General features: G+C 46.7%; 2 protein-coding genes across 2 annotated transcripts; one reads left to right on the forward strand and one right to left on the reverse strand.

Annotated features, from left to right (window-relative positions):
* Nucleotides 1–304: 304 nt before the first annotated feature.
* On the reverse strand, nucleotides 305–4,329 carry ckba (creatine kinase, brain a). Its single transcript, XM_086151566.1, has 8 exons — nucleotides 4,207–4,329; nucleotides 3,767–3,968; nucleotides 2,570–2,724; nucleotides 2,349–2,481; nucleotides 1,501–1,672; nucleotides 1,293–1,416; nucleotides 1,015–1,204; nucleotides 305–618 (listed from the first exon to the last, which is right to left on the reverse strand). The coding sequence occupies exons 2-8, from the start codon at nucleotides 3,957–3,959 to the stop codon at nucleotides 440–442; spliced, it is 1,146 nt and encodes a 381-aa protein (XP_086007692.1). The 5' UTR covers nucleotides 3,960–3,968; nucleotides 4,207–4,329; the 3' UTR covers nucleotides 305–439.
* A 1,238-nt stretch (nucleotides 4,330–5,567) lies between these two features.
* On the forward strand, nucleotides 5,568–20,253 carry trmt61a (tRNA methyltransferase 61A). Its single transcript, XM_086151579.1, has 4 exons — nucleotides 5,568–5,735; nucleotides 7,143–7,488; nucleotides 15,000–15,266; nucleotides 19,808–20,253. The coding sequence occupies exons 2-4, from the start codon at nucleotides 7,158–7,160 to the stop codon at nucleotides 20,110–20,112; spliced, it is 903 nt and encodes a 300-aa protein (XP_086007705.1). The 5' UTR covers nucleotides 5,568–5,735; nucleotides 7,143–7,157; the 3' UTR covers nucleotides 20,113–20,253.
* The last annotated feature ends 3,315 nt before the right edge of the window (nucleotides 20,254–23,568 follow it).

Here is a 23,568-nt window from a genome sequence, read left to right on the forward strand (position 1 = left end):
TGATACCGAATCTATAGACTTTCCTTTCAAGTTCAGATTCATTTTGGGCAGGAATTAAATGAATCTGACCGCTCCCCCCGTAATATATTGCAAAGCAGTATTCATTAGAAAAATATGATTTTGCACCTTTAGCTGTCACTTCAAACCAGGAAGGTTTTGCATTTTTAAAATAGTTCATCTCTAATCGCAATCCAATGTTAATTCATGTAGTAAAAGGACTGTAGTTTCATTTCTGAGTTGACTCATACATAATTCCGGCTTGCTGTCTGAACTGCAGTTCACATATGGGACCAGGGAAAAGAAAAACTGAGGAAAATTGTTTTATTGTTATTTTTTTCCACTTAAAGGAACCGATGCATTAAATAATTCAAAGTGGTTGGAGTGCCTTCAGGACGGAGTCAGTTGCTTGGGGGAGGGGGGAGGGGGGGGCACTGCGGAGCTACTTCTGTGCGGGCATCATGTCATCAATGCCCTGGCCCTTCTCCAGCTTCTTCTCCATCTCCACCAGGAGCTTGACACCATCCACCACCATCTGGACCAGCTCCACCTCAGAGAAGCCCAAACGGTCAGCGTTGGAGATGTCAAAAACGCCGCCAACGGCTGCCGTGTCGACGCCACCTGGCGACAAGATGCAATGTCAGCAAATATTTCATATCCTGCACCTGATACACCTCGGACTAGGGGAACACATCTTTCCAGGATTAAAACATACAAGATCAAACCAACCCAAATATCTTCACTTCAAGTTCGAAATATTAATTTTCTTGTTTAACCTGAACTCCTGCAAACTAAGGTGGTGGTGCATCTGATGGGTTCACACACCCTTGTTAATCAAATCCTTGATTACATCGATTTTAATGTAAGTGAACTAGTCCTGATAGATTAGACACTTTCCTTCCTAAATTTCAGGGTTTGATCTAATTCTGTATTTCATCAGTCGGCTCATGAAAGGCTCTGATCCACCCCCTCTCAGCAGGTCCCCAGCACCCAGAATATGAGGGAGGTTCTGCATACCAGTTCCACGCTTCTGGAGCCTCATCCTCTTGAGCACCTCTTCGAACTTGGCATGCTTGCTCATGTTGGGCAGCTTAACGTGTACGCCGGCACGCAGTCCGGTGCCCAAGTTGGACGGGCAGGTGAGGACGTAGCCCAGGTGCTCGTTCCACATGAAGGCATGGCCTCGCTCTTTGAACAGGCTCTCGATCTGCAGCAGCGACAGAGACGTTTAGACAGAGAGCTGGCTGAACCCCCCAGAGCCCCCCTCCTCCCTTCCCCTCGGGGCCCCTGTGGACCTTGGTGAGGCCGGTGCAGAAGCGGTTGAAGACCTCCTTCATATTACCGCCCTTCTGCATGGAGATGACTCGCAGGTGATCCTCCTCATTCACCCAGACCAGGAAGGTCTTGTTGTCATTGTGCCTTCACACACAAACCACACCTTTAATAGATTTCCCAGTTTTTTTGTTTCAAAAAAAAAAAAAAAAAAAGGGGGGGGGGTCTTACCAGATACCCCGAGCATCAGGCCAGTCACGGGCCATCCCTGATGCCAGCAGAAGGGGTGACACTGGCTTGTCAAACAGGAAGTGGTCGTCTATGAGCTGCTGCTGCTCCGCATCAGTCATGTTCTTCAGGGCATAGTATTTGCCTTTCAGGTCTCCAGTCAGTGATGCCAGAGCTGCGGGGTGGAGGTTTGAAAGTTCAGGTGGGTGCTGGTGGGGGGTTGACAAATCTGTTTTTTTTTTTTTCCCCAATTTGAAAAATGTGATTCTTCATGGGGGGGGGGGGGGGGGGGGGTTCATTTGACAGTTCATTTTCACATGTAGTTCACTAGTTAAGTGTTAAGGAGCTTGTGTAACCTTTCAGAATAAGTGAAAAATTATTTCACACCATAGAAACAAAAATGTAAAGCTACTTGTGGGTGGACATTAAAAAAAAAAAAAAAAAAAATAGCAACCAAAAAGACTATTGGTTGAAGATGGTGAAAATTCATATCAGAATGGCCAAATTATTCCATGGCGCATTCCTTGGGATTAAAATCATCCTGTCTGGAACATCAAGGCCAACAGCTGATCTTTGTGATGCCACTTGCTCAAACTAGAAGGAGCCCTCCACTGCAGACCTACAGCCTGCATTTCCCGGAGGCTGGTTTTTGTCATAACTCCAAACTGGAAAATTGTCATTGAGGAATTTACATCAGTTCATTTCCCCGATGGAGATCAATAAAGTTTCTCTTGAAATCTTTGAAATTAGACAAAATCTGAATGTATTCGTTAAAGTGTTGATGTGGTCGGGTTACTTTAGTCTGGGTGGTGGAGATAGTCATGCTTTGCACCCGCAGTGGTGCCACCCACCTTCGATGGAGAGCGTCTCCACGGCGCGGCGTTCCCCTCGGCTGCAGTGCGGCGGCAGGCAGAAGCCCCGGATGCTGCGGCCCGTCCGGACGCGGGAACTCAGGACGTAGTTTGAGTCGAGATCGTCGCCTCCCTGGGGATTCGGAGATAATCGTAAGAGTTGTCTGACATGGTCAAGCGCGCATGGGGGCGGGGGGCGGGATGGGATGGGTGGGTCATACCTGGAGGTTGCTTGCGTTGAGGTCCGTCTTGTGTTTGTCACTGGGCTTGTACCCACCATGGCGGTCCTCGATCACCGGGTCTAGCAGCTCCTTAAACACATCGTACGTCTCCTCGTCGCCGGCCACACAGCCCACGGTCATGATAAAGGGGTGGCCTTGGGGGGGGGGCACACAACACCAGTCACACAAGAGCAAAGCAAACACACGCACACACGGGCACACACCGGTCCTGACTGACTGCTGGGTATTCCGAGTGTGCCGGTTGGGGTCAGGGATCTAGGAGGGAGGCCCTACCAGGATTATCAACCCCTGTCTGAATGACCCCATCTATGGTGAAGCCGCTTGGGGTGGAGCGCTCCCTCAGCTCCCTGTACAGGTCCAGGGTGAGGAACTTGGCCATGTGGTTGTGATGCTGACTGAGGTCGGGAAACTCTTCCTCGGCCGTCGTGCCCCTCAGCTGCAGGCTAGCTAGGGAGGCGGAGCTAAACATACACACACAGTGAGGGGGTGGGTGGGTGGGAGAGCTGAGTGTCGCCATGGCAACAGTTGTGATCGTGCTGTCCTAACATATGACAGTTTGGGTTTTGCTTCATTGGTCACCAGATCAATCACCCCCTTAAAAAGGAGGTAGCTAACTAGTGAGGATTAAATAAAAGGTTCAAATTTAACAAGTACATAAAAAAAAGGCATTTTGTTTGGGGGAAAAAAAAAATACAAATAATCTAAATATATAAATAAATAAATTTGCAATGTGGAAACTTGAGAAACATCCGATTCGTTTGTTTGTGTGTGTGTGTGTGTGTGTGTGTGTGTGTGTGTGTGTGTGTGTATAAACTCCAGGGAAAATCATACGACCCAGCCCTGCCCCCCCCCCCCATCTCTCTCTCTCACACACACACACACACACACACACACACACACACACACACACACACACACACACACACACACACACACACACACACACACACACACACACACACACACACACACACACACACACACACACGAAGCGGCTGCAGCTCTTGTTATGTAACTTCTAATCTTCACACTTTCCTCTCAAACTGATAGAGCGGGATGTCACTGACCCCCCACCCCCACCCCCACCCCGCCTCCTCCAAGGTCACAGTGCAGAGCGAACGCAAACGCGGAGCACCGAGTCGGTCCCGGTCCCGGTGGGACGCCGTTCTCCTTTACCTGGGTTGTCAACCCCGGTCTGAATGACATCATCCAGAGTGAAGCCGCTGGGGGTCTGCTTGCCCCGGAGCCGATCGTACATAGCGGGGGTGAGAACCTTGGCCATGTGGTTGTTGTGCTTGCTGAGATCCGGGAACTCCTGCTCCGGGGTGAAGCGCATCTTCAGCGCGTTGTGAGTGTTACCGAAAGGCATGGCTGCGCCCTGGGCGGGACGGGACGGGGACGGGCGGGGTGGGGTCGGGAGGGGATGGAGGAGGGGGGGGGGCGACAAGCAGCGACACAGACCGGCTGCAGCTCACAAACATATTCATGATGGAAAAAACAGATTCTTCCGATGACTATTTTTTTTTTCTTTTTTTAAACCTATCATTTTAGAATAAAAAAAATAATAATAAAAGCAGCGCCGAAATGCGCGGTAGGGACGCGTACACGCGTCTTACCTGTTGTTTCCGGACCTGAGGATTACTACTACTACTACCGGGGGTCGAGACGAAGATCCCTATGTTTCCGGCCGCGGTGCAGCGTCCACTGCTCTCCGAACTCACCGAGAGGCTGCGGCAGCCCCGTACGAGCCTTTAAAGCCGCCGTCACTCCGCCCATTGGTCGGGATTCCGAATCCATTCATTCAATCGGATGCGCTGATTGGTTCCGCCCGCCGCCGTCACTCCGACCATTGGTCGGGGTTCCGAGTCCGTTCATTCATCGGATGCGCTGATTGGTTCCGCCTGCCCGCCCCCCCTCCCGTACTGCCCCCTACTTTTCACTAAGTCGCTTTTCGCGTCGACTCCTGGTCAAGTCTGAGATTTTCAATCATTTATTGATTTAATGTTTCATTACCTGAGCAAAATGAACAATCGAAATGTTTAATGTATGTTTAACGTATCGACATCAAAACATTTTAACTAACATGACTTTTGAGTTTGAAAAAGTATTCAATGAAAATCAGTGAACAAACAGTCCAATGATATCGAATATTTTTTATGAGTCCTGTTCAGATTATGTATTCTTCTTGAGTGAACTAACTAATCATAATTCTGTTTGTGAGCCAGACAAAAGTTACACTGATCAAAAAAGAAAGAAAATGTTTTATCTATTTTCAGCATTGATAGAGCTGCTTCCATGCTAAATTGTTGAAAACATGAGGATATTCATGATGTTGTAGCGAGTCACAAATGTTGGGGTTTATGTTGATGCTTCTTTTTTGTGTGATTTTGGGGTTGCTGGGGATTTTATGGGTGTTGTTTGGGGTGCAAGAAATTCCGTTTTGTTTGTTTTTTTTTTTGTTTTTTTTTTCACCTTAAATTGAGCGGGAACAGTTGTATGGCAGGTTTGTGTGGCATGGCTGTGGCCAACAGCAGCTATCGCTTATTAAACGGACGTTTTACCCTCAACCAGGTGTTTCTTTTCTGACTAAAACGCTGACTTTTCCTGACTAAAAATTTTGTTTTCATACCTTATTGCATTTTAAATGAATGGAATCAATTTTTTTGCATTCATTCAAAACTGGAAATGTTTGTTCTAATTGATATCGTTTTATTTTATTTTTACCTGTTCTAATAACTTTTTACCTTATTTTTTTTTGTGTGTGTTAAATGACTTAATGATGCTGTTCTATTGAATTTTTTAACGGAGCCACTCATATTTTTGAGAAGATGTTGGATTTTTTTTTCTTTTGGACCGTTAGTCAGCATCCTCAGCAAATATCTTTGCATCACGACGCGCAGATCTACAAACTGCTCGCTTCCTGCGTGGGGAGCGACAATATTTTACAACTCAGCGCGGCGGATCGTCTTCCGGTGTGCGCAGTTCCACTTCCCATGAAAACAACAACACGTGGGGGATTGTGAAACGGTCCACGCTGGTCTCCAAACCTAAGAGGAGACATCCAGAGCACCACTGGTCTCAGAGGAGCCGTAATCTGTGGTCGATTCCCACGAAGGAGATACTAAAACTTTTCTTCAGACTTAAGGTGAGCTCCCGCCCAACTTGAAAACCGGAACTTGCTTGCTAAACGAGACCGCTAACCGGCTTGCTAAATAGGCTAAAGTTGTGAACGTTGTTAGCAAGCCGAGCCGTTCTTTCACGGTTGACTTTTGGAAATAAAACACACGAATTAAAATAACATTTGCTTATCATCTGCACTGTGACCCTTATAATATATAGCGGTTACCCCCTAACAACAAGTTATAAGAGTCTGAACAACACTCAACCTAGCTATGGGCTAATTGCTAGCGCTATCGGCCCGTATTTTAACATTACGCCACGTTTGTTCAGCTTTATTCGATTAGGAACGTCTCCACAATTTTTTCCCAAACGACGAAATTTAGTTTAAACTAACGTAATATGACTGGCAGCCAAAGTTGCGTTCCATAAGTCCCTCCAGAAAGTTAGCAAACCCTCTGACTCACATCTTGTCCGGATTGTCTGACATTTTTCTGCCTCCTTCTTTAGTGACGCCGCAGCTGCTTCCCTGCAAAACAAAATTTTATCAAATGCTTGATCGACTTTACAGAATTGCGAAAGGGGGAGGCACTTGCACAATGAGGGGGTAACCGCTGTGTCTCGGACGCTTGATATAGGGGAATCTATGATGTCACAAGGAAGCTGAGAACCCAAAGGGGAGGCAGTTGCAGTCATACAAACCTCTGCGACCTCTGTGAAAGAGGGAGCTGTGATGATACAAGGATGCTATCTGTGAGTTCTGTGAAAGGGGAAGCTGTTGTTCATAGAAGCTGTCAGCTCTATGAAAAGGGGTGTGCTGACTTCAATTGCTCACCAATTGGAAAATGTAAACCAGCTGGCAGGTTAAGACCCCTCATGGCCAAATATTGACTTTGCCTTACATTTCAGTATTTCACTATGAAGCCGTTAAAGTGATGATAGGTTCAGGCAGTAAAACAATTCATAACACATGCACGCATAGTCTACGTAGAAGGCATAAACTGATCTTACCGTTCAAACAGCCTGGTGTCAGTAAAGGAGAAGGTTGGACTGTGGAAGGGAAGCCAACATAGTGTGACAACACGGGGGCAGTAAGCCTTGATGTCACATAGGAGAAGCTGAGGGGCCTGTGAAGTGCACCTGTGTTGTCATAGGGCAGGCACACTGAAGGGCCGCATGCCACAACATTTATAGAGATTTTGTGCCAAACCGTAAATCTTTTGACAATATGACTTTTTTTAAGGGAATGTCTGACAATCCAATAAAAAGAAACGGTGGAAAAGCTGCCAGGAAGTACATGAAACTCCCAGACCCCTGCCCCACATAATCAGAGTTTGATATTATTAACCTATATTTATCTTGTTTCATGGGAACCAGGAGATGTTTTTATTTTTGATGGAAATCCTGACTTATGCTTGTGATTCCTCACTGCCAGGGGCAGCACAGCGTCATGAGCTTTGTGGAGTATTCCAATGTTATCCAAGACGGCGACGTGGCCATCGTGTACTTGGGCCACGACTCCATGATGCCCATCAAGGTACGGCATGGCGCCCAGACGCAAACGCGCTACGGTGTCATCCGTCACTCACCAGACCTTATTGGGCAACGGTACGGGTCGAAGGTCACCTGCAGTAAAGGTGGCTGGGTGCACGTGCTCCACCCGACACCCGAGCTGTGGACGGTCAGCCTGCCACATCGCACGCAGATCCTCTACACCACCGACATCGCCACCATCACCATGATGCTGGAGCTGAGGCCTGGGGCTGTTGTCTGCGAATCTGGTACGTTCCCCTCTGTCGGTTGACTCATCCGCCAGGGATTTGACGTGACCTTCTCCGCATGCACCTGTAATACCTATCAGGGTAACATTTCATCCAACCATGGCAACATAAATGTCACAAACCTCCTAGAATCCCACAGAAAGGATGAATGGATGAATGATAGATAATTCCCTGATGGAATGGGGACAAAAAGTGTGTGTGTGCAGGGCATGTTGGGGTCCTTTATGATGCGCTGGGCCTCTTTCTGCAACTAATGGTTTCTGATCCATGGTGGTGGGAAAAGCTGCTCCTTACAATAACTTTTGCTTAGTCTCCTGAGGAAGTAGAGGCACTGGTGAGCCTTCCTGACCAGTTTGGAAGTGTGGTTGGTCTAGGTCCTCTCTGAGATGAACACTCAGATACCTGTAGCTTGAGACCACTTTCACGGCTGCTCCACCAATGTGCAGGGAAGTGGGTTGGTGACTTCCTCTCCTGAAGGCCAAGGTCATCTCCTTAATATTCCTCTCATTGATGCAGAGGATTTTCTCTGCAACACCCGTGTCCAGGCAAGGGAAAACTGTGACCAAAGTCTTTGCACCTCATGGGTGGTCTTCTGAGTCGTGCTTTGTCTGGTCCCTCACTTGGGACCTGTTTGCCTTGAGTGACATAATGCCTTGAGGCATTATGTAATAGTGCCTGTACACTGCCTCCCCGCTCCCTTCCTCCCCTCCGCATACTCCCTCTCCCTTGTTGCATGGCGATCAATGAGACGCATCCTTTTTTCTTTTTTTTTACTGTGCTGCTGCAGCAGCAGCAGCAGCATGGTCGACTGCTGACAGCCAGACCGCAGTATTGACTGAGCGTGTGTGAGACTGGATGCAAGCAAGGCTGAGCCATCATCATTTAACCTGAATTTAACCATAAATGGTTGAGAATTTAAAGAATAGGAATCAGAGTTCAAGGGATTATCAGAAAATCTGTACAAATTTGCTTTATTGCCAGACAAAATGTTCTCATAATGGAGTAGAAATCTTGAATTTACTTAGAGATGGCTTTAAAATCAATGAGAAAGGTCCCAAAAAATTTCCAGAAACTATCTTGCAAGTATCACAAGATGCTGATCTAAAGACTTAACTTAATCTCGACCAGGAATTTGCTGCTGAGATTATCAATGCAGGACTTTTTGTTCTGGTTATTTTGTCAGGTCATCTTGGTTTCTGGGTTCTGGGTGGGTGCGGGGCTCTGGTGTTTGCCGGTTTAGGAAGGGCATACAAGCGTTTTCATATTAGCCCTTGATAACAGTCGGTTGCTGCTGGGGTTTGCTGACCGTCAGAGAGATTAGAGCAGATAAGTGTGTTGGCTGAAGGACTAAGAAGTCACCTTGGAGTAGGCCAGTTCTGCTCCCACCAGCTACTATTTCTTGACTCCATGTCCTCTGCCTTTATCAAGTGGCCGGCCTGGGCAAGATCAGTGGCGGGCTGAGGCAGCACCAGTTTACAGTCTGCCCCTATAGAGTCACTCTTCGGGTCTTCCTTTGGATGCATTGAAGTGTTTCTGTGTGCATCCAGTGGGGGACACTTAGCCTTCAGGCACAATGATAGTTAATTAAAAGAGTATCCTGCAGGTTGGCGAAACACCTACTAGCAGTTTCCCGGTCCATTGCCTTGTTGTTCTGTCTCGCTTGTTTTTATACCAACAAAGTATTCTTTTCAATCTTGAAAATGTAAAATAAAAAAAAATTCTCGTTCGAGTCATGGTGGCATGGCGCTTAGCGCTTCGCCTCATAGCAAGAAAGAATGATGACAAGTGAAACTGTTCCTCCAAAATCTGGACCAGTTTCTCCTCCAATCTGTCTGAGATGTTCTTGGCTGGAAAAGAAAAAAAGTAAATTTGTCAGTTTTATGTATTTTTAGCCATAAATTAATGGATCCATAATCTAACAAAATTACCAGCTACATCATCAAGAAATGGCCCACAGTAGTCTAGAAACTTCAGTTAATCTGAGCATTTACCCTAAATAAAGTAGAAATTACATTTAAAGTAACTTAAAAACACTTGAGTTTTTCTGAAATTTGACTGTAAAGTTTGGTCAAACCATTTGACATCTACCAATGGTAATTCATCAAGCAGCCCCTGATGGCCACATCTGGTATTGCAAGTGTTCAAAACAAGCTGTTAGCTGTGGTTGGAGAGTAATAGAGTTAAAACATTTACGAAGTTACTACAGCTCCACCTCTGCCGTTCTGGAACATTGGTACCACCCATGGAGGTTCTGTTTATCGAGACACTCAGAGATGAGCCAGTGAGCCCATGGACCTTGTTTCTGGACCAGGATGAACTGCTCAGTCCCGCTGAGGGCATGGGGTGTCCTACTATGCCTTAGATAACTTTAATGTGCAAAACACATCTACAACTTCAGTTTTTTCTTCCATGCTGTTTTTTGCTATCAGTCCGTTGAGAGGAGTTGGATGAAATCGATCATTGTTGATCTTGATCTCAGTGCTAAGATGTTTGGCAATGTCCAGACTAGACTCGAGAGTGGCGCCATTATGCAGCTGACTGGGTTGAGTTTGGAGGAACCATGTATTTTTGAAAGGGCTCAGAAACACTTGAAGCAGGAGATGAGTAAATGAACACTAGTCAAACACTCCGCATGACCATGTAATGTAAATTTTCCCAGCTTTGACAGCTAAAGGCCGAGTTACACTCAAGCTTGTGGTCCAGCAGGGGGTATTTAATGTACCGTATATTCCACACTGTAAGGCGGTCTTAAAGCCTTGAATCTTCTTAAAAACTAACAGTGCGCCTTATCATCCGGTGCGCCTTATATATGGATCGATATTGAGGTCTCGCAACTACAGGATGCAGCCGCCGACTCCATTTTCTCTCATAGAATAAGTAGCGCGCGGTGCTCACTGGGATATATGACTGCGCAAAGTGTACATTTTCATTTCCATTTGTGTGTGTGTGTGTGTGTGTGTGTGTGTGTGTGTGTGGTGTGTGTGGTGTGTGTGGTGTGTGTGGTGTGTGTGGTGTGTGGTGTGTGGTGTGTGTGTGTGTGTGTGTCGCCGAAGTAGCAGCATTAGATATGTTAAAGGGGAATTCCAGTCTCACACCACTTGTCAGGGACTGGAATAGAGCAGCTGTGAGAGAATTCAACATTAACGAATCAATGGTACGGAAGTGGGGGAAGCAATAAGATGACCTGCGCCAAATAAAGAAGACTAAACAGAGTTTCCGAGGGAACAAAGCGAGATGGCTACAGTTAGAGGACAAACTTGAACAGTGGGTTGTTGAACAGAGAGCAGCAAGTAGAAATGTCACCACAGTCACTATTCAAATGAAGGCAACAGCGCTAGCACGCAAACTTAACATCACTGAATTTAGAGGCGGTCCATCTTGGTGCTTTCGTTTTATGAAACGCCTTAAACTGTGACAAATGGGGTTGGAAAAACAATGTTTGAACGAAGGCAGTGCAAATACCAGTAAGAGCTATTGCTACGTACAGTACCGTATTGTGTATGCACTGACCTGTTTTGGGAGTGAACAGAACATTGGTTTGTGTTCTATTAATAAAGTTTGATTGACTTATCCGACTGTTTTGTTGACATTTCCTTTAGCGCAGCTCCATGTAGTGGATGCACAACGCAACCCCAGCCACTACTGTAGCTTCTATTATATGCGCCTTGTAATGCGGTGTGCCTCACATATGATTTTTTTTTTTTTAAATCGGCCTTTCATTGGAGGTGCGCCTTATAATCCGGTGCGCCTTATAGTGTGGAAAATATGGTATCTGACTACCGATAAGATCAGATAAACTTTATTGATCCCCATAGGGGAAATTCCTTTGTCATAGCTGCGTAACAGTTATAATGTCAAAAATAAATATGAATATAGATAGAGAGAGTTAGAAGACAGAAGATAGCAAGACATTCACGAATAAACAGCAGGGAGAACAACAACAGCAACAACATCAGGGATAAGAATGGACAACATATCCTAACAGGAAGGGTGACAACCAGAACTAAGTGACAATATAAATAGAGTGACAATAGCAATGACAAGAGAAAAAAAATAAACAAAAATAGGCAGGATGCATGCGGGCTGGGACCAACAAGGATAAGAAAGACAGCAGAGTTTGGGCATGACATGTGAATGGGTGAGGTAGTGACTGGGGTAAGGTAGTGAGGTTGTGGAAGCAGCACAGATGCACCTCAGGGTGGTCAGGGTTGTGTGCCGTCCAGACTGCTGTTATACAGTCTGTGGGCACAAAGGAGCATCTAAAGCGTTCAGGTCTGCATCGCGGTGGGATGAACAGTTGGCTGAAAGAGCTGCCCATCAGCCACAGCTTGTTGTGCAGGGGGTGGGAAGGATTGTCGAGTTCACACTCGCCACTGACACCGATTGAAGATGGTCCAGGTTCAGTCGCACCACCAAGCGCGCTTTCTTCACTATCTTGTTGAGCCTGTTGACCTCACCAGTCCTGGCACCACCCGACCATTACACTATAAAGAAGAAGAGTGTGCTTGCTACCATAGACTGGTAGAAGGTCTTGAGGAGCCTGCTACAGACGTCAAACGACCTCAGTCTCCTAAGGAAGAATATCCTGCTCTGATCCTTCCTGTAGACTATATCAGTGTTGTGTGACCAATCCAGTGTATTGTTAATGTGGACCCCAAGGTACTTGTAGGAGTCCACTATCTCCATCTCTTCACTCTGGATGGTGATTGGTACCTGTCTTCTCTGATTCTTTTGGAAGTCCACAACAACCTCCTTAGTCTTGGAGATGTTGAGTAGGAGGTAGTGGCTCTGGTTGCTCCACTCAACAAAACTGGTGATCAGGCCTCTGTCTGGACGTCCTTTCTTGGGTACTGGGGCAATGCAGGAGGTCTTCCAGAGGTCAGACACCTTCAGCAACCTCAGAAAGTGGCTGAAGAGGTACTGGAAGACCCCAGCAAGCTGCCCAGCACACACCTTGAGGACCCCCGGGCTGGTGGTGTCTGCCCCACTGGCGTTGCTTTGCCTCAACCTGGCGAACTCCCTCTGCACCTGGCTGGAGGTGAGGGTGAGGCTGTGGTTGGGGAGAGGATGAAGGGGAGTGTCTGTCAGTATTCGGGGGGATGCTGTCCGATTATTAGCAGGCCAACCATGACCCCTCCGACACATTCATACTCAGTGTCCAGTCAAAGTGTTTTTTAAACATTAGCAGGCTCCATACACCATTGTGGCATTTTTAGGTGAGACACTCAGACATCACAGGATTCCCATACATCTTTGATTGGCTGTCTTACAAGAGGCTGGAACTGTGTTGGTAGGGTGATGAGAAAAAGGTCATGGGTCAACAGAGTGTTGACAGGAAATCTCTCCTATACTTGAACTTCCTTAATCTCTGGTTCTGCAGAGTCCAGGTCCCCTCCCATCTCCTGTGCTGGGCGGAGGGGTGAGCGCTCTGCTCGCTCTGCAACCCCTCCCACCACCACCATTGGGCTTTCAACAGATTAGACAATTTGATATGTGTCCAGGCCAGAAACTCGTTAACTTAAGAGCTAAGTTTCATTCTCTGCGTCGGTCCCTCCGGTGTCAGCTGGGTCATCTGTCATCTTGTCAGAACCAGCTGAAGTGGGTGTTTTTTTTTTAAACTCAGACTAATATTTTACAGCTACTTTTTGGAGCTTAGTGGTCAGCAGATTGACCACTTTGGCTTCAAGCAAAAAAAAAAAAAAAGTAAACATTTAAATATTTGTAGCTTGTGTGCTGATGTTGGTGTTGTCATGCGACTTTCATCATGACTGCCAACATTTTTAGCTGCTCCTGTAGCTTGACTTATTGTTTCCCCGGAGATGTTTTCACGCCTCTAACTATAGACGTTCATCCCCCCCCCTTCTTTTTTTAAAAGGAGACATTTCCCTACAGAGACCTGCTGATTCCAGGAAGTTGCTACAGCTGCTCCTTCAGTTCCTCTTTGTCAGATGATTTTTATTTTTTTTTTAACGCTCTTTCTGGCTCCTGCGTCCTGCACCATTGCCATGGCTACAGAGTGACGACATGGTCTTCATGTGACCCAGTTTGATTCGCGTGTCTCTGATGACCCCAGCCCCCACTGGGACGAGCTGCTCCACGATGGAGCTTTTACCCACTCAGATAAAGGCTGTCCTTATCGAGCAGTGAAATTATTTCTCCGTCTAGGACAGCCTGCTGTTTTAGATACTGTCTGATGAAGCGACATGGCGGAGGGGGTTAGAGTGGTTGTCCTTGGAACCCAACATTCCTGGTTTGATCCCTTGGTCTTCCTAACCTGCCAAAGTGTAGTTGAGTAAAACACTGAACCCCTAACTGCTACCCTGGCGCTGTTCAGTAGCTGCCTTCTGCTCATGGTTCATCCATAATGGGTTAAATGCAGTGGTCATATTACGCTGATGTGCTATGTCAGTCGAATTCGACATTAAAAGGTTTTTCTTCTGATTTTATACAGAGGCCTTTCATTTAAAGATGGTGAAAATACCTTAGCAGGTAGATAGTAGATGATGGGTCTTTGTTGAGTGAACCAGGCCTGCTTCTCCTCTCCATAGCAGTGTTTTGGTTGTGGGTGTGAGGCAGCACTGGTCTGCAACACAGACTGGGATTGTTAAGAGTTGAAGACATTGATAAACACAAGAAACCTAGTGTGTAGACAGTGAGACAATTAATCGAAACTTTATGTGGGATTCTATAAATTTTAAGATAACTTATTCTATTTTATATATTATATAGATGTATATCAATCTGAAACTGAATTTAGATTTCTTTTTCGCGTCAGATTTGTGACACATCGTGTTAATATGAACTCCCCATTGGTTTCCACCCGGATATCACAACGCTCATACCTCCCCAGTTATTTCAAGTCTTTAACTTCAAGCAACAATATCTGGTTGTTAAGAAATGTTCTCTCTGCTATTTAAACATCAGTAGAATCCTGTTTTTAAGAAGCACCTTTCCCAAGCATAGAATTGGACAGTTTCTGGAGGTTTGAGTGAGTCAAGAGTTCTCCACTTCTTCGGAGGAAACATTGCTGTCTTTGTTGAATGGCTGACAAAGGCGGCACTGACGTAAAGTCAGAAGAAGTAGTGGGGGGCAGCTGGATCTGCTGCTCTTGAACTGTTGTGCCGACACTCCCTCCAATGGATTCAGAGAAGCCATGACTGCTAGTCACGTGATAGATGTTTCTTTCCTTCCAGTCCACCGTCTCTCTCTCACACCAACACACACACACACACACACACACACAACCCGCTCCCATCCAGCAAACATTATTCACTCCGGGGGGAGTGGGCCTTGCAGTGTCTTCTTATCAGCCCACGAGCTGCTATGTGTGACGGTGCAGCCGCATGTTTTGGTGGTGGCGTGTAATCCCGACTTTCAGCACAACCTCTGAGATGCATGTTGTGGAATCTCCGCACTGCCAACTTTATTTTCAAATTTGCATCCGGACACAAAGGCAGAGGGCACGTTTAAAGTAAATGTCTCGAGCCACCTTTGTGATCTTTGTGTTGCAGGTACAGGCAGCGGCTCACTCTCTCACGCCATCCTGCGGACCATCGCCCCTACGGGCCACTTGCACACGGTAGAGTTCCACCAGCAGCGAGCAGAGAAGGCAGCAGAGGAGTTCAGAGAGCATCGCGTGAACCACCTGGTCACCGTACGGAACCAGGATGTCTGCAAGGAAGGCTTTGGCGTGACTGGGGTGGCAGATGCCGTCTTCCTGGACATACCATCCCCCTGGGAGGCAGTGGGGCACGCCAAGACTGCTATGAAGAGGCAAGGTAAGATGTGTGTGGTGTCAGTCCAAATCCCCAGAACCAACCACCCCAACAAACTTTGTGATAAGAAACCTGATGTAAGGACTGAAGGCCCAGGTGACGATGCTCCTCATATCCGATTATGAAGTCTGGAACTTGGCTGAGAGATGCCTGTAAGCTTTGCACAATTACTGTGTTGGCCACCACCCTAAAAAAAAAAAGTCAAGGGATCCACATTCCAACAACACTCCTGATTCCATGTTGTTGGCGGTCTGTTCTCCGCACAATAAAATTGCAGTGTTAAAGTGTCAAGCCCAACACACTGCAGTCTGAAGAGGACTCTTTTCTGAACACACTACAACCAGCAAACTACCATCACCCGTATTCAAGCATTCACAAATCCAACTTTTATCAGGTTTAAAATGGTCACAGTGGTAGTGTGAGATGGCTAGTGTTTGCCATTTGAAGAAGGTTTCAGGTAGGAGTGGGGCACCAAACTTCCAGGCAGTCTATCTAAATTTCATAAACACATTTCTCCATCCTGCAGTGTATTTTATACTTGAGAAGAAGCGCTGAAGGCCCTGCTGTGAACAGATGTTAGTTTTTGTGTATGAGTGTATGTGTTAGCGCGTCTGCCCCGCGAGGAAACTCACCACCACCTGACTGACTTCCCCTGTGATTCCTGGTTGCCGCGGGATTATGACTGTAACTCCAGGAACATTATTCAAATATTAGCCAGTGAAACAAATTCCAGGCTGCAACCATGTTATCCCCACCTCTCCCCCACGGCTGAAAAGCATTATCTGCTATGAAGCGACGGCGAGTCCAGGCACGCCACCGGGTCACTCAAGTGCTCTGGGGGAAAGGCAACGCTTCGGTAACCCGAGGGACAGCCAGTCGATCACCTCAAGGACAAACTCCCTCACAGCCGACTGACAGAACCGATAGTCAGAGCGAAGTCACATCAACCGGTGAGGTCCTTGTAAGGCCGTCTGATATTATTTTGTAGTGTGGTTATGTAGTGTCTTAATCACCTAAAATAATGGTAATCAAATGTGTCATGATGGGTAACTATTTGCAAAGAACATACATTAAAAAAAAAGAAGAAATGATCAGAAGTTGTGATTCTGATTGGGAAGTTTGGCCCACAGGACTCATTGACTCCAAGGTTTTAGTTTGCTTTGGGATGTTGTGTGGGCTTTCATTAAGACCATCACCATGGAAATATTCTGTTTACTAGATTGTGCCCACTGTTGCTTTGAGTTAAATAATGATCAAATACAGTTAAATGTCTTGGTGGTGAACTGTTTCTTTTTGTGCAAGAACATTCCCTCAGTCCTACATATCCTCCTGCCTGGGTTCTCTCCCAGATCTCTGTCTTCCTCCCACAGTCCAAAAGCAGCCAAGTTCAGTGAATTTTAAATTTTCTTTAGGTGTACACGAGAGAGTGAATGGTGAATGGATGATTGACAGCTGACCCATCCAAGTTAAACTACACCCCTCGGCCCAGTGACTGAAAGTAGACATATTGAATGCCACTGTCCTTGCTTTTAGAACATCATCCATGTTATTTCAGTACTTTAGTTACATTTTTCTCCCCTGTGGAGAGGTTCTGGAGGTCCGAGGGATTGTTGGCATGTCGGCTGAAGACCAGTGTGCAGTGATAGAACCCTCGGTAAGCTCAGCATGTTCTGACACTGTGCCTCCAGCATGTTGCTCATCCAGTCACAAAGGCTGGTTTGTGTTCTCTTTGTGGGAAGTTTGGAATCATCCGGAGAACCTGGAGCGTCACAGGTTTTATTGACGATCCAAGAACTGATAGATTTTTCATGAAGCACCGGTGGGAGGAGGAATTCAGGAGGAGTTCCCCCTAGTGACTCTCCCACCTCCTTGGACTCCCTTTTATGGGGCCTTGGCTGCATTTTCCTTTCATGAACTCTTCACCAACGTGCATGCACACACACATTCAGATAGTGATAGAGTGCAGCCTGATATGGACTGCAGAGTCCCATGACCATACAGGGTTATGCTGCAGGACTAGAGCCACCGCTCAGTGTGCCTCCAGAAGGAGCCTGGAACCGGTCCTCGACTTGGATGTTTTCTCCAGGGAGGCCAAACATAGCTCCGCCACCCCAGAACTACCATAACCAAAGGCCATGAGACATGACTGCCCAAGACAGGGGTGCGTCGCCCATAGAGCGGGCTCTCCTGACTCCAGCTCAGCTTCTGAAGGCTGAGTGAGTTTTTCTGGAAGGTGATGTGCTGAGGAGGCAGAATGTAATGTAAACTAGACCAGCTGAAATATTTCTCTCCTAATTGTAATTCTTGTTGCAACTTGGCCGCCTAAATCCTGATAGATTCACTCCCCCCCCCCCCCCCATATTAGTCATTATGTAACAGCCACATCCCTAAAGCACAAACACTCAGAGCTGATAACCTCCAGCTGAGTAGTCCAGTGTTTGTCTTCACTGCAGATGCTAGTTGCTATGTTTGATATATGCGCTAATATCACCCCCCCCCCACACACACACACACCCCTTTGCTCAATCATTAACCCGACCTCTCCCCATGTGCTTGTCCCGGTTGCTACGAGAATACGGAGTTGTGTTTAGCCACTTAGCACCCCCCACCTCCCCAGCCCTCCCGAGAGAGAACACTGGTTCTGTTAGCCAAAGGAACGCCTGCCATCTCAAACATCCCTAACTTGTCCTGTAATGTTTCACGGCAGAGACAATGGGATCTTGACCTCGATGTGCTCCTCTTTGTTTCCCTGCTGTCGCTGTTTACAAGGTGATATTATCGAAGGTTAGATGTCAGCGTGACGAGCCTTTCCTTCCTCACATGTTGCAGCCTGGAAACATGGCAAACCAGCGCCCCCTCACTAAAACATTGGCCTTTTGGGGATGAAGAGCAGGCGTTGTTCCCAAAATAAAATCCCAGTGTCAGTTCGAGCTTCTTCACCAGAGTTTTCACCCCTGCAGCGAAACCTGAGAAGATGTTCTTTGTTGGTGTCACAGTGAGTCGATTCTGTGTTGCTGGTGCTGCAGGGTGAGGTTAGGATCCGTTTTCATGGTCAAGTACTTTGAAGTTCTTAGACGCTCCTCTGTGTCCAGAACACCCCGTACTTATAGTTGTAATTATGAAGTATGTTTTCTCCTCACCATCTGAGAAGCATTTAAATATTTGAATTTTCTATGAGGTTCAAAAACATTGGCATTTTTGTATATCAATGGTTCTCTCCCGCCTCGGTTCGTCTCATGTTCCTGTAGTTCCCACCAGGTTCTTTATCTTCCTCCAACAGTCCAAAAGCAGTTCACGGATTCATTGAAGACTCTGAAGTGTTCTTAGGTGAGAGAGTGAATAGTTGGATGTTTGACAGTGACCTATCGACCATTCTCTCCCTTATTCACATATCTGGCCAATTGAGGGTTTCCATTTAACCCACAGCATGTACAGGAGTTTTTAGAGGTGGAATATCTTCGGCGGATTCATCACCAAAATGTATGGAAAAAGTCTCAGATTGTCAGAAATTTAGGGTTTGTATCTTTTCGGCCGACATTCACCAACAGATTCACAGCAGGAAAGGACACTTGGATGATCGCAAACACACAGCAGCAGAAGGGGAAAGTTCATCTGCTGCCTTTCGATACTAAAGGTCCATCTCTCCTCTTCCTCAGCTCTATTTCCAGACACATTGCAGGATCTTGATTCCTGCAATTGTTGCTACCTTTGTTTGCCACCATCATGGCCTGTGATTGGCTGGGTGCGCCTGTCCGCATTGCCCAATCGGTTTTTCTTTTTCTCCTTCAATTTTGGACATCAGTTGCTCTGCTGCCCCCCAGTGGTTGAAAACAACAGAAGCGACACAGATGTTTTCGCGCACGCCTTGCAGGAAGGCCATTCCAGACAGAAGTAAAGGCTTGGGTTGGCGCAGGTCCAACCAGGTCCGAGGTGATTATTTCCAACTCCGAGCTTTGGCCAGCCAGTCACGTTCCTCAGGTCAACTGCTGGGAGTTTTCGAGGCCGCCCGGCGGGGGTTCCTCTCCGAAACCAGACCAAATCCGGCAGGGGATCCTGTTTATCCGGGCACCATTTCGCCTCCCGCCACCAGATTTTGGGTCATCGGTCTGTTTTCTTAAGGAGAAAGTATTCTGTGAGAGTGTTTTGGAAGAAAGAATGAAAATAAAGTTGTAAGAGTAGAATTACACGTATCCCCAGAGACACTGCAGTCTTGGGTTTGGTCCCCCCGATTAGATTATTTGTCTTTCTCCACGTGAGATGTTCCTTTCATTGGGAAAATGCGGGAAATGCCCTTCTTGTTTTTGAGCCAAGCGGGGCTGCTCACCCCTGAGGAAAACACGACTAGGATATTTCTAAATGTGTCCGAGCTTCGTGTTACATCACAAATGTAAAGCCCTGATTTGTGGGTTTTTCAGAGAGAAGACCAACAGCCACCCCTGACATCCATACCCATATATATAATACATACCTGTGTGTGTGTGTGTGTGATGGGGGCTTATGTTAAAGACTTGTGCTTGACGACCATTTTGACTGCGTCTCTGCAGGAGGACGAGTCTGCTCCTTCTCCCCCTGCATTGAGCAGGTCCAGAGGACATGTGAGGCTCTGGCCAACCAGGGCTTCCAGGAGATCAGCACCCTGGAGGTTCTGCTCCGGGTCCATGATGTCCGGACCGTCTCCCTTCCGCTGCCTGACTTCGGCCCCGAACCAGGAGTTGAGGCTCCGCTGGAGGAGACGCCTGCCACATCTGCTCCTAACCACGCAACTAACACCTTGAAGACCACCACCCCACCAAGAGAGATGCCAGGCCACACAGGGTACCTCACGTTCGCCACCAAGCCCAGAACATAGAACACAGTATACTCACTGCATGTCAGGCTTAGTCTAATTTCCCCACACATTATCGGTCTGAGAGTGGGGCGAGGAACCAGGCAGCTCCTGGTTCTGCCTGGAGCCGCAATTCCAAGAGGATTAACACGGCAGCATTTCATAACTTTGTTCTGGTGACGCTGGCAGCAGTACGCGGGTTGCTACGCCCAACAGGCCAGAGGAAACGTCAAAGCACACGACAATTTCATCCCTGAGGGACGTTGTTTTTGGAATTTTGAAATCTCCTCCACTTTTTATGAACTTTAGTTTTGGAAAGGAAAAGACCTGGTCTTTACACTTTTTTTAATCCAAATTGCAACAATAAATCTGTACAAATACCTTTTGTTTTCCTGTCTCGCAGTAAAAGTTGTGCACAGGTGACTGTTTTAATCCGCTCAACAGTTCCTTAAAGGTCAGGTGAGGATGTGGGCCACATTGAGAAACAGATCGCTGGGACGTAGAAAGACAAAAGATATCTTAGATTGTCTGTTCTCTTGCAAAATGTGAGGAATTGGGATGCTTTAGGTTAAAAAACATTTGTTTTTCAGTGATTTCTTTTTAACTCTTTGTAGTTGCTTTAGTTGGCAGAAAGGGTCCTAGTTTCTCCTCTAACCCTGTTCATATTGGACTAAATAGGTAGAAATCACTGGGAGCACATTGTGGATGGTGTAGCTCTGGAGGGTCTGATCCCCCCCAACCTCACCCCCCCGGCTAAGGCTGGAAATAGGAGCCCTGAGCTGATGGAAATCCTCACCTTTAATCAGCTTTGTCTCTTGGGCTCCTGAGCCCTGTGTCAGATACCCATCGAACGCTCTTGGCCTCAATGTTCCCTGCGACAGAACATCAGCGGCACACTGCCGCAAACACTTGGGACAGGAGGGGGGCTTGTTGCATCTTCAGTTTGAATTTTGAAAACATAGAATGGAGCTGGTTTTCCACCAGTTGGGTTCATTTCTTTTTGTTAAATGTCATCATGAATATTCTCCAAAGTTATTCCAGCTTTCATCCGAACCAAAATCCCAGTTGTCTCAAGTCTCGTGCTTATTTCTATAATATCACAAGGAAGAAAGAAAGAACTAATGTTTAAACTGGATGCTTGAAAAAAATTAATTCATTGATAGCATGCTGTTAGCGACATCATCCTCAGGGAAACACTAACTTTCTTTCTTAAGTGACCTACCAGCCCCAACAACATCTACGGGGAAAGAAATTTGACTCTATTGCCTCCTGTAGGACAAAGTGTTATTCCAATCGTTCGATAGAATTTAGATCAGCAAATTTGTCCCCTTATACTCAAAGGATCCTTGGAAAACGAACTTCCTGTTTATGATCTTTGTTTAATTTTCTACTCCATAGGTGACCTAGTTTTACTCCTATTTTACCATGTTGTTTGTTAAAGCAAGGAAAATTCCATTTAATCCATGGTTTGCACTCAGGATCCCAGTTCCTGCTTCACCTTAATGCAATATGATATAATACCTCCATCCATGTTTGAGGTTTCCGCCCTGAGATTTTTTCTCTTTTAACCCTTTAATCCTGATTGGGCTAAATGCAGCGTACGGGAGCGCAGAAAAGCAGAGATGATGAGATTAAGAGCTGGAAAGAGAAGCCGAGTCGCTACCCTTAGGCTCACGTAACCCTCTTAAATACCACGGCTTCATCTGTGCATGGTGAGGCCAGCCCTTTACTACACAGTAGTAAAGAAGAGAACGAAAAACATTAATGAAAGCATCAATCAACCAGTTGGGCAAACTTTGTCTATAGCACTTTTTGAAGATCCCCCTCTAAAGAATAAAGATCATGGACCTCATTTTCTTGCACAGTCACTGGTCTCCAGGCCCGCCCCCTGGAGTTCAGGGGTGGGCTTTGCTGGTGCACCCGTGGGGTCTGGTCAGGCACAGCCTGAAAATACAACATGGGTCCCCTTCTCCATGGGCTAATCATCCTTAGCCCATGCTTAAACCTCATGATATCCCAGTCACAGACTTAAAACTTGGCGGTCGGGAGTAAGAGTAAATCTTAAGAGTCAAACCGCAGGAAGGAGCCCGAGCTGGTACTGCGAAGCAGCAGGACAGATAATGGTGAGTTGTCAACAGATCATAACTCGGTGGATGAGATGGCTCCTATTGTGGGAGGATGTCACAACAGGAGGATCAGACTCCTCGGCCTCTCTGGCAAGGTCTATTCCGGGGTGCCGGGGAGGTGCGTCCATTGGGTAGTTGACTCAGGAGGAGCAGTGTGGTTTTTATCCTGGTTGTGGAAGAGTCAACCTGCTCTATACTCTCAGAAGAGTCCTGGAGGACGCATGGGAGTTCACCCAACTAGTTGACATGTGCTTTGTGAACTTTGAGAAGGCGTTTGACCATATCACTTTGGGTGTCCTTTTGGGGGCCGTTCGGTCCATGTATAACTGGTGTCAGAGCTTGGTGTACACTGCCAGCTGTGAGTCAGATTTATTTCCAGTGAGGGTTAGACTGTGCCAGGGGTGCCCTTTGACATGATTCCGTCTCTAACCTTCATGGACATTTTCTAATTGCAGCCAGGGTGTCGAGGGGATGGCCTCTGGAGTGGGTCTCTGTTTTTTTGCAGATGATGCGGTTCTCCATCTGACTATGATTTCCAACTCTCACTGGAATGGTTCACAGACAAATCGGCTGAGTATGAGAATCAGCATCTCTAAATTCAAGCCCATGGTCCTCAGCTGGACAAAGAGGGAGTGTCGTATCTGGGTGAGGGATATCTTGCCCCAAGGGGAGGAGTTCAAGTTTCTCAAGTGAGGGAAGAATGGAGCAAGAGATTGGCAGGTGGGCCATCAGCAGTAAAGTGGACTCTGTATTGCTTTGTCTCAGTAACAAAAGAACTAACCAAAAAGACGATGTTTTTGATCTACCAGTTCATCTGGTCACAAGCTGTTTGTATTGGCTGAAAGAACATGGATACAGGCGGCGAGAATGCGTTTCCTCTGCAGGGTGTCTGGGCTCTCTCAGCGATAGTGAGAGAAGCTCGGTCATTCATTCTCCCAGGAGGGTCTCATAGTAGAACCACTGCTCCTTCACATCAAGAGGAGCCAGATGAGGTGGCTCCAGCATCTGGTCTGAGTGCCTCCTGGGCATCTTCCTGGCGAGGTGTTCCAGGCATGTCCCACCAGGAGAAGCCCCATGGAAGATGCAGGATTCACCTTGAAGAGCTGGACAAAGTGTCTGGGAGAGGGAGGACTGAGTATTTCTGCTTTGGCTGCCGCCACCATGAGCCGACCCCGCAAGTGTCAGGAAATGGATGGTGGGTGAACGACAAAAAAATCAATACAGAAGTTAAATAGCTCAGATGAAATACTGAACAAAGTTTTAAAAACAGATAATACAGATTAGTTTCTTGCTATAAATGGATTTTTAGGTGCTTTAATGCTGGGTGTTTTATTTAATAATTCATTAAGTCAAC

Source organism: Fistularia commersonii, chromosome 1, assembly GCF_037954325.1.
Source record: "Fistularia commersonii isolate RoL2024-O1a breed Wild chromosome 1, RoL_Fcom_v1.0, whole genome shotgun sequence".
Lineage (NCBI taxonomy): Eukaryota > Metazoa > Chordata > Actinopteri > Syngnathiformes > Fistulariidae > Fistularia > Fistularia commersonii.